Genomic DNA, 11215 nt, shown 5'->3' on the forward strand with positions numbered 1-11215 from the left:
TGCTTGCTTAGCAGCATGCATGAAGCCCTGGGTTCGATTCCTAAGCACTACATAAATAGAAAAAGCCAGATATGGTGCTGTGGTCCAAGTGGTAGAATGCGAACCTTGAGCAGAAAAAAAAGATGCTTAGGGACAATGCCCAGGCCCTGAGTTCAAGTCTCAGGATTGGCAAAAGTCTTAGATAGCATCTAGGCCCCTAGTTCAAGCCCCAATACAAGCACTCAGCATGCACCATGCACGCACACACCACACACAAAAATTCTGCACAGTATGGAAGTCATCCATGCTGATTACATCCAACAAGGCCTAAGCAATCAATGCCCCATTCAATCAATACTGACGCCTTTGAGAAATGAGATGTGATCGAGGTCTGCCTGGTAGTCCTCCTTGTAACCACGGAGCTGGATGGGGTTTCCGCTATGTAAAAGAACGCAAGGAAGAAGACACCGTTAGGAACAGACAAGTGCGCAGGCATGGGCTACTTCAAGACCAAGCTACTGCAGAAAACCAGGAACCTGACCAATAAGCGGTCTTAAGAGTTCGGTTTTGTGTTTTTAAGATTAAGGGTCACAGTGTGGCCCAGGCTGGCTTTAAATTTGTGATCCTCCTGCCTTAGCTTCCCAAGTGCTGGGATTACAGGCATGTGCCACCAAGCCCGGCATACCCTTCCATCCCTACCCCACCCCCACTTCTAGCAATCAGTTTACCAATTCTTGAGCTGAAATTCACTAACCCTGGGTCTTCCCTGCTCCCATCCTTATCCTCTACCACCCAGAGTCATTCATCCCAGGCTGACTGTCCGCCCCGAGCCGTAGCCTGCGAGGGTAAGAACAGGTCAAGTGGCCTTACGCTTTGTCTCCAAATCGGTCTTGCTTCTACGGGGTGTCCGAGCTTTAGAAGTGGGAGTTGGGGGCGTATTTGGCTCGGTCATTCCCCTTCTCCGGCCTTCTCGATTCCGATTTTCTAGATAGCCATTCGTTTGTCGACTGAATGTGTGAGCTCCGTTCTCCAAGGACAAATCTTTATTTAAAAGGGATTTGACTTTAGCCAGGTAGCCCTCCTACAGCGGGAAAGGATAATTTCGCAGTGAATGCAAACAAGCGACGTCACGAGGAGACAGCTCCTCCCTTAGAATCCGCAGGCAGCGGGGCGAGCGCGGCACTTTCTGCCTGTCTTGGTTTTGGTCAGTCATGGGGTGTCATCTCAGGGCCTAGGCGCTGTCCCTGAGCTTTTGTTCTCAAGGCTAGCACTCTACCGCTTTCAGCCACGGCCCCACTTCCGGTTTTCTGGTGGTTAATAGAGATAGGAGTCTCAGACTTTCCTGCCCAGGCTGGCTTCGAACCTTGATTGATCCTCAGATCTCAGCCTCCTGAGTAGCTTAGAGGTGTGAGCTACCCAGTACCTGGCCAGGGAGAGCTCTTGGTGGAAGCCAGGGCCCAGAACACACTCTTACCTCAGATAATTCTTCCTTATGCAATTTGGTTTCCAAATCACACAACTGATTCTTTATTTCGGTTTGCAGAAATTCGTGCAAGAGATTCAATTTCTCCTTCACGCACTCCTAAGGGAAGGACACAGGTGTGAACAGTCCTCAACTGCTAACAAAGCCGCGAACAAGATGCATACTCAAGAAACTAAGCTGTCTTCAAGGCCAGTGACCTAACAGGAGTTCACATCGTGTTAGCCACAAACAAAATCCAATGCAGGTCCAGCAACGGTGGCTCACACCTGTAATCCTAGCTACTCAAGATTGGATCTGAACATGGCAGTTCAACCAGCCCCAGTAGGAAAGTCCGTAAAGCTTATCTCCAATTATCAACAAAAAGCCACACTTGAATCTGTGGTTCAAGTGGTACAACACCAGCTTTGAGCAAAATAGCCAAGGAAAAGGGGCCAGGCCCCAAGTTCGAGCCCCAGTACAGGCACAAGCACACATGCACACACATGTGCACACATATACACACTCAGCCCCTGGAACAACCAACTCATATGCAAAATAGTCTAAAAATTGTGTTTGTATTCCAAGTTTTTTTCTGGTCCTGGAGCTTGAACTCGGGGCCAGGGTGCTGTTCCTGAGCTCCTTTTGCTCAAGGCTAGCACGTCACTTGAGCTACAGTGCCACTTCCAGCTTTTCTGTGATTAACTGGCGATTAGAGTCTCAAGAACTTTCCTGCCTAGGCTGGCTTGCACCTGTGATCCTTAGACCTCAGCCTCCTGAGTTAGCTAGGATTACAGACGTGAGCCATCGACTCCTAGCCTAAGTGTCTGGGTGCTGCTTAACGATTTTTGCTCAAGACTAGTGGTCTACCACTTCGAGCCACGGCACCACTGCCCTAAGTCTTTTTCTTGTCCTTATTCCTTAAAACCACAGCAGAAAGTGACATGATATTTACATTATACGGTGTGTTTAAGCAAATCACCTAGCGATGAGTTTTTTAAAGTATACAGGAAAAAGGGCAAGTATGGCCAAAATAGAATGTTCCTATTTTCACACATGTTGACAATGAGCCCAGTGCCGTGGGCTCATGCCTGTAATCCCAGACACTTAGGAGGCTGAGATCTGAGGATCAAGGTTTGGAGCCAGTCTGATCAGCAAAGTCCATGAGAATTCACTTAACTAGCAAGAAGTCAGAAGGAGAGCTGTAGCCTAGAGTGGGTGCCAGCAATGAGCTAAAAAACAGCAAGAACACGAGACCCGGAGTTCCAGCCCCAGTGTTGGCAAAAGAAAAAAAAAATGTATGGGGCTGGGAAGGTGGCTCAGTGGTAGAGTGCTTGCCTTGCATGCATGAGGCCCTGGGTTCGATTCCTCAGTACCACATACACAGAAAAAGCCAGAAGTGGTGCTGTGGCTCAAGTGGTAGAGCGCTCGCCTTGAGCGGAAGAGCTGGGGGACCAGAGTTCAGACCCCACGACTGACAAAAAATAAATAAGTAATTTTTTTAAAAAATAGCTTACCTTTTCTGTTAAGCTGTCTCTTTCCAAGTCTTTGAGCCTGGGGGAAAAGAAATGGAAAAACACTGGTTATCAACTTCATTTATCTTTGAGAATCAATACTACAACTTTCAAGACTTTCCTGGTTTTGGAAGAGGGGTACATCCCACTGTTGGGGTCCTTCTACCAGTGGATATCAATCAGACCTACTGCGGCTTTTTCCTGTTAGGTCTGGTAAGCATGCAAAAGGCTGTGGCTAGTGTTACAATGAGTGCACTAGCGCCACCCTGAGGGGACGGAAGGAACTGACAGCTGACCGCGGCAGAACCACAAGTATTGAGATGGGCGAGTCAGGCCTCTAGGGCCAGCAGTTGGGTATGCTGACGCACAGGGGAGCTGGAGATGAAGTTACAAAAGGTGGCTTGCGCCTGTCATCCTAGCTACTCAGGAGGCTGAGGTCTGAGGATCGCAGTTCAAAGCCAGCCCAGGCAGGAAAGTCCGTGACTCTTACCTCCACCAGAAATCTGCAAGTAGTGCTGTGGCTCAAAGTGGTAGAGCGCTAGCCTTGAGCCAAAGAGCTCAGGAACAGCACCCAGGACTTGAGTTCAAGCCCCCTAACCAACAACAAAAAGAAAAAAGGTGGTTTGCTAGATCTGAGGGCAGGAATATAGCCCAGTGGTAGTGATTGTTGCTTGCAATCACAGGCCACAAAGCCCTATCCCTGCTGGGGATGGACTGAATAGCTTCTCAGTAAAGGCTCATCTTTTGGTTTGTACCTAATCAAAGCTGTTTCCTGTGGGTGGCAGACCTGGAGGACTGAGATTAAAAGCCTGCCTGGTCAGGGGAAAAAAAAACAATTCTAAAAGCTATTCCAGGTACCTGTGACTCACGCCTGTCATCCTAGCTACTCAAGAGGCTGAGATCTGAGGATTGCAGTTCAAAGCCAGCCCGGGCAAGAAAGTCCATGAGATTCTTATCTCCAGTGAACCACTAGAAAACCAGAAGTGGTACTGTGGCTCAAGTGGTAGAGCGCTTGCCTTGAGCTGAAGAGCTGAGGGACCATGCCCAGGCCCAGAGTTCAAGCCCCATGACAAAAAAAGAGAGATTCCATCTCCAAAGCATCTGAAGGTGTGGGTTCAAGGGGTTGAGAATCTGCCTAGGAAGCTTGACTCAGTACTACCCAAAAAAATAAGCCAAAAAAAACAAAAAATAAGCCAGGCACTGGTGACTCACACCTGTAATCCCAGCTACTCAGGAGGTGGAGATCTGAAGATCACAGTTCAAAGCCAGCTAAGGAAGGAAAAGTCCATGAGACTCTGATCTCCAATGAACCACCAAAAACCAGAAGGGGAGCTGTGTATTAAAGTGGTAGGGTGCTAGCCTTGAGTGAAAACGCTCAAGCCCTGGTGGGGAGGGAATCAATGCAGTGTTTTTAGTTAGATTTGATTTGTAAGGGAAAAATAGAGAAGGGGCAGACAATAAGGAAGAGACTGGAAAGTGGCATAGAAATGGCAGAAGCTGCCTGCAGACAGTGCAGCAAACAAGTCTAACCAGCTGGATTGGTGTCTGGTGTTTGGAATGAAGGTGCCCTGGGCAGGGACCAGGCTAGTGACATCTCTGGATCTAGGGCCCAGCAGCCACACAGACCAGGAGCTCAGTGGATCTTTTGCTGAATGGCAGCGAGCTCTGGCTGGCCTTTGTAGACGATTAAGCACCATCGGCCAGATCAGCCTGGCACCTGAGGAAGCCCAGGGTCCGTGCCAGGCCAGCGTCACAGCGTGGACCCAGCTTCCTACTTCCTACTCACATTTGTGCCCGTCTACTGTGTACCAGGTCGTTTCAGACGGCAAGCTGGGAGGCCGGATGTGGTGCCACCAGGAAGGGACCTTCTAACTTGCTGGGTGGCTGGAGAAATATTCAACTACAAACCACGTGATTACCTAGACTGCGTATCCTGGAGTCCGGAAGCCCCACAGCGACTTCCAAGAGTAGGAGTGCTCGGGGCCGCGCCCCCCAGGGGTAGAGAGCTGACCTCATGTCGCACGCTCAGATCCTGGGCTCCATCCACAACACCCAGGAGGAATGGGGGGAAAAAATGTTAAAAAACAACTGCAAGAAGGACCTGGAGCATGTGGCTGGCAAAAAGTCATCGCAGCCCTGCGGCGAGCCTGAAAGAACAGCTGCACCCCGCCGCCCCTCCAGCCAGGGGCATGTCAGACTGAAATCCCACGCAGAGCAGAGCGGCTGGCGGGGTGTGCGCACGCGCAGTGCTGAGACTCAGCACAGACTGATCCGAGCCTCTCAGGGCAGGGCTCCGAGGCGAAGCCACGCCCCCTCGCCGACAAGCCACGCCCACCGAGGTGGGGTAGGCCGGCAGGCCACAGCTTCTCTTAAGTGCCTAAGCAGTGCTTGGGGATAAATCACCAAGTTCCCCCCAAAGGTCAAGTCCACTCCTCTCCCAGTGAGATTTCCGTCCTCCACCTCATGCCCAGGAGTATTAGCAGCGCAACAAAGAGAAGGATCAAATACGGGACAACATGAAAACAACCTCAGCTCTCTCCACAGGGCCTGAGACCTCATGACTCACTCCTACTTGACATTAGTCATTTAAGAGGTGAGATAAATAGGTATAAATGGGGGGGGGGGCCTGAAGGGGGCTGAGAATGAGGCTTAGTGATAGTGTTTGTGAAGCCCTGGGTTCAATTCCTCACCACCACATACACAGAAAGAGCTGGAAGTGGTGCTGTGGCTCAAGTGGTAGAGTGCTAGCCTTGAGCTTGGGACAGTCCCCAAGCCCCAACCAAGCCCCAGGACTGGCCCAAAAATGAATATACCTAGGCTGGGCACTGTTGGAGCACACCCATTATCCTAGCTACTCAGGAAGCTGAGATCTGAGGATGGGAGGTTTGAAATGAGGTCAGGCAGCAAAGTCTCCAAGACTCTAATCTCCAAATGAGCCAGCAAAACGCTGAAAGTGAAGGTGTGGCTCAAGTGGTAGAGCACCAGTCTTGAGCAAAAAGGCTAAGGGGCAGGCCCTGAGTTCAAGCCCAGGACCAGCAAACAAAAAGTTGTATATACATGTCTGTGTGTGCACATGCGCAGACATAGATACACACAAAAATTGGTAATTTACAGTTAAAGGCTGCCCAAAACAAAGGGCAATGTGACAAAAGGCACAGGACAGAGACAACCACATAGGCATACCCCAGTGCAGACAGGAGCTGGCCCAAGAAACATGCAAGCACCAAAGGCAGGATGACAAGGCCCGAGACCGGAAGAGGGTGACAGTCTGAAACATAGGCTTGATAGTCTGGGGTTTGTTCCACAGCCAACAAGCCAACAACAGCATCCTGCTTTAGGGAAATTAATCTGGCCAAAGCATGTAGTATTAGATAGGAACAGATTACAAAATGGCATGTCAACTCTTAACACCCTTAAAGCCAGCAGTACAGCTTTGAAATGTAGTCTGAGAACAGGATGGAAACCAGCGTCTCTGGCAGGCTAAATGCAGGTTCTAACATTGAGCTTAAGTCTGGCTGCCAGACTAAGGGCATGATGCAAACAGTAGAGGACCTACCTAGAAAGCTGAAGGCCTTGGTTGAAATTCCAGGGCTCACAAAAAAAAAAAAAAAAGGTCCGGGTGCCAAGGGCTCACGCCTGTCATCCTAGCTACTCAGGAGGCTGAGATCTGAAGATCTCGATTCAAAGCCAACCCAAGCAGGAAAATCTGATGCTTACTTCAATAAACTACTCCAAAAGCAAGAAGTGGTGCTGTGGATCAAGTGGTAAAGCGCTAGCCTTGAACACAAAGAGGCTCGGGGACAGTGCCCAGTCCCTGAGTTCAAGCCCCAGGACCAGCAAAAAACATTCTAGAGGCATTTCAAAAGAAATACAAGTGTGTAGTAAAGATGGAGCAGTGTGTAGTTGAAAGGTGGAGGAAGGGGAGAAAAAACCTTCCCAAAAGCTAGGACCAGTTCTCAGCTTTAATCAACAAGAGATGAGAGACCAGAGCTTCCAGTCATTGCCAGAATCCTGCTCACACCCTGAGAGAACAAAAAACACCCTGTTTTTTGCCAGTCCAGGCTAGCCCTGAGCTTTTGCTCAAGGCTGGCTCCACTTCCAGCTTCTTTCTTACTTCATTGGAGATAAAGAGTCTCAGGACTTTCCTGCCAGGGCTGGCTTTGAACCATGATCCTCAGTCTCCTGATTAGCCAGGATTAAAGGTGTGAGCCAATCATGCCTTGGAAGAGACATTCTAGGGTCTCTGCAAAGGAATGAAACCTGCAGACACTTCTGTTCAGCTGCTGAGACCCACCGAGGATTCCTGACACACAACTGTAAGGTAACAAATACACATGATTATTTCCGAGTGGAGGGTATGGCTCCCTGTTAGAGTATTTGAGTAGTATCTCATCATCCTCAATGTCCTCCCCCTCCCCCAACACACACAGACAGGTATGACAATGTTGATCTACAATCCAGTATTAGGGAGGCTGAGGCAGGAGGACCAAGTTTAGAGCCAGCCTGAGCAACAGAGTGAGACCCTTCTCAAAGAGAAAAATCAAACAGTAATGTACACCTCTGCTCAACACCGTAACAGTAGAATTAAACTCAAAAAAAAATTTTTTAAATGCCGGGCCCTGGTGGCTCACACTTATCCTAGCTACTGAGGCAGCTGAGATCGAAGGATTCCAGTTCAAAGCCAGCCTGCCAACCTGGGCAGGAATGGTCTTGAGACTAATCTCTAAAGAACCACCAGAAAACCGGAAGTGGCACTGTGGCTCAAGTGGTAGAGTGCTCTCCTTGAGCTGAAGAGCACAGGGACAGTGCCCAGGACCAGAATTCAAGCCCCACTACAGACAAAAGAAATAAATAATGAGTAAAAGGGCTGTGAAGGTGGCTCAGTGGTAGAATACTTGCCTAGCATGCATGAAGCCCTAGGTTTGATTCCTCAGTACCACATATACAGAAAAAGACAGAAGTGGAACTGTGGCTTGAGTGGTAGAGTGCTAGCCCTAGCAAAAAAAAAAAAAAAAAAGGAAGAGGAAGCTGGGTGTCAATGGCTCACGCCTATAATCCTAGCTACTGAGCAGGCCTAGATCTGAGGATCATGGTTCAAAACTAGCCTGGGCAGGAAAGTCTGGGAGACTCATCTCCAATGAAGCACCAAAAAAAGTCAGTAGTAGGGCTATGGTTCAAGTGGTAGAGCACAAGCCTTGAGCACAAACGCTTAGAGACAGGGCCCAGACCCTGAGTTTTAAGCCCTAGGATTATCACACACAACAAAAGAAAAAGGACTAACACACCTGGACACAAAAGCTAAGGAAATGAGCCAGGTGCTGGTGGCTCATGCCTGTAATCCTAGCCACTCAGGTGGCTGAGATGTGAATTCAGCCTGGGCACCACCGGAAAACCAGAAGTGGCGCTGTGGCTCAGTGGTAGGTTATTAAGCCTGGAACACAAAGCTCAGGGACAGCACCCAGGCCCTGAGTTCAAGCTCCATAACTGGCAAAAGAAGAACATAACAGAAAATGGCAGGCCTCGGTGGCTCACACCCGCCATCCTAGCTACTCAGGAGGCTGAGATCTGAGGATCGAGGTTCAAAGCCAGACCGGGCAGGAAAGTCTGTGAGACTCTTATCCCCAATAAACCATTCAGAAAACAAAGTGGCACTGCAGCTCAAGTGGTAGAGCGCTCGCCTTGAGCTGAAGAGCTGAGGGACAGCGCCCAGGCCCAGAGTTCAAGCCCCAGGACCAACAACAAAAAAAATACACCGCTGACCATGAGGTTGCAGGTGATGAAGACTTCTGTTCAGGGCAGATGGGGACAGGCGGGCACTCTAACGGGGATACTGGATGGGGTCACTATCCCGGCGGTGCAACCAGGTGGCCCAGGCCATTGATGGGCATCTAGAGGCGACAGGCACAACAGAACCGGTTACAGGCAGCTCAGGATTTCGTCTGCAGTGACTGTGGTCCTCTAACCTCTCCCTCAGAGGGTAAAGGTAGAAAAAGTCAGCTTTGCCCTATTCCACACCCACTCTAGTGGCAGGAGGTAGAGTGCAAGGCTTTTGAGACCCAGCTTAAATCTCATCACAGAATGACAAGCAAGTAAGAAAGCTGTAATAATCGCAAAGGTTAAATCAGCTGTATAGAAAAGACAGTAATAAGCAGGGTAGTAATAAGCCCAGTACTAGTGGCGCACACCTGCAATGCTAGCCACTCAGGAGACTGAGGATCAGAGGATTGCCGTTCGAAGCCAGCCCAAGGAGAAAAGTCCCTGTGAGGGCTGGAAATGTGGCTCAGTGGTAGACTGCTTGCCCAGCATGCATGAAGCCCTGGGTTCAATTCCTTAGTACCACATCAACAGAAAAAGCCGGAAGTGGCGCTGTGGCTCAAGTGGTAGAGTGCTAGCCTTGAGCAAAAGAAGCTCAGGGACAGTGCCTAGGCCCTGAGTTCAAGCTCAAGAATGGAGGAAAAAAAGCCGAATGGGCTGGGGGTGTAATTCAGTGTCAGAGTGGACAACTTCAAAAGACTCCATTTCAAGATTAAGAGGAAATAAAAAGATCTGGCTGGGCACTGGTGGCTCATTTCTGTAATTCTAGCTACTCAGGAAGCTGAGATATGGGGATCGCAGTTCAAAGCCAGTCTGGGCAGGAAAATCCATGAGACTCATAACTCCAGCTCACCACCAAAAAGCCAGAAGTGGTGCTGTGGCTCAAGTGGTAGAGTAGAGCACTAGCTTTAAGAAAAATGCTCAGGACAAAAAAAAAAAAATCTCCTGTGTAGCTTGGTGCTATAATGCTTGCCTGGTGTGGACCAGGCTCTCGGTCAGAACCACAGTATGTTAAGAAAAAAAGTTTAAACCAAAATACCATCCCCACCCCCACTTCATTCCCCAAGGCCCAAACCAGAGCTAGCCTGGCACAAAGACAGCCACCACCAAACTTAGGAAAAGGGTAGAAAATAGGTGCGGTAAATATGGTGCAGGACTATCCAGACCCAGGCAGGACTCTGAGTGACTAATGCACCAGGCTCTGGCAAAACAAGTCTCTAGGACTGATTTGTAAGGGCAGGCCGGATCCATCTTCCCGCCAACTCTTCGGCCCAGAAAACCCCCCCATAGAAACCACACTTGCTAAGAATTCGAAGGGTGGGGGCGGGAGAGGAAGCCATGATGGTGGAGGGCACCCTCTCCCCCTCGATCTGCCCACTGAGAACATAACGAAACAGCTGCTGGTTCTCACAGGTTCGGCTTCCTTGGGAGATCCCAAGGAACGTGGGCCCCCATTGACTAGAAGGGCCACTGGGCCTGCAAGCACCAAGCACCATGCATGCACCCTGCCTGCTCCCCTGGAAGGGGTGCAAAGATCGCTGTGCCATGGGGGTACAAGGAACCCCACCCCTCCCACACACGCTGCCCCGGGGTGTGGGGGGGCCAGGCCAGGCACCGGAAGTGGAAGCCCCGAGGTTGGGGGCTCCAGGGGACTGCAGAGCTGCCCACTTCCTGCGCGTCGGGGCAGGCGATCCCGCACAGCAAGCTCCTTCTCCCTGGGACCCATCACAAGCAGACCCCCTCCCACACCCCCAGTCCCACGGCCACCAGGTGCCCGTGTTTATGTTCTTTTTGTTGTTTTGCTTTTTTGGCGCCAAATGGCCAGGGAGGGAAAAACGGCGGGACCGGAAGCTCCATCCTGCGCGCCGCCAACCGCTGCGCGCCTCGCAGGGCCACACTGCGCATGCGTGCCCGCCTGTCAGCGGAGGCCGCCGGCCGCGGGGAGGGCAGGAGGGGGGGCGGGAGGAAAGAAGACCCCCCCCCTTACACCGCACCCCGGCCCGGCCTCGGCCTCTCCCCGTCTCCGCGTCCCCTCGACCCCCCTTTTCTTTCTCCCCTGCTGATCACCTACCGCCTACGGACATCTTCGGGGAGTGAGATGGCCGGGGTGGCCAAGGCGGGCACTCGGGCCGGGGCGGTTCGGGCCGGCATCTTCTCCGAAGCTGCACGGGACGCGATAGCGGCGACGGCGGTGGCGGCGGCAACGGCGCTGGAGGCCTGAGCTTTTTTCGCGCGGAAACCAACTGGGAGGGGCGGCGAGCGGAGGCCGCCTGTACCACCCGGGCCCCGAGCGCGGGGGGGACGGCCGGACGTACCACGCCGGAGCCGCGCGCGGAACTACATAGGGACTGCCTGGGAGCGAGTCGTGCGCATGCGCCGAATGGGCGCGACTCCCCCTTCCCAGCTCAGCGCCATGGTTTCGCCCAAGCTTTGCCAACACTGTCGTCTA

The 11215-nt window shown here is 51.3% G+C and overlaps 1 protein-coding gene across 2 annotated transcripts in view; it reads right to left on the reverse strand.

Annotated features, from left to right (window-relative positions):
* The window catches only part of Dnmt1 (DNA (cytosine-5-)-methyltransferase 1), a 33179-nt gene extending 22201 nt beyond the window's left edge, over positions 1–10978 (reverse strand). The window contains exons 1-5 of one of the 2 annotated variants that reach the window (XM_013034035.1): positions 10838–10978; positions 2956–2992; positions 1454–1561; positions 850–1060; positions 342–417 (exon numbers count right to left, since the gene is read on the reverse strand). In XM_013034035.1, coding sequence (XP_012889489.1) covers positions 342–417; positions 850–1060; positions 1454–1561; positions 2956–2992; positions 10838–10917 — 512 coding nt within the window. In that variant the 5' untranslated portion in view covers positions 10918–10978. Of the gene's footprint in view, positions 1–341; positions 418–849; positions 1061–1453; positions 1562–2955; positions 2993–10837 lie in introns of those variants that run through there. The other variant, XM_013034036.1, reaches the window with a different exon arrangement.
* Positions 10979–11215: the final 237 nt, after the last annotated feature.

This window comes from Dipodomys ordii, unplaced genomic scaffold (assembly GCF_000151885.1).
Source record: "Dipodomys ordii isolate 6190 unplaced genomic scaffold, Dord_2.0 Scaffold180, whole genome shotgun sequence".
Classification (NCBI taxonomy): Eukaryota; Metazoa; Chordata; class Mammalia; order Rodentia; family Heteromyidae; genus Dipodomys; species Dipodomys ordii.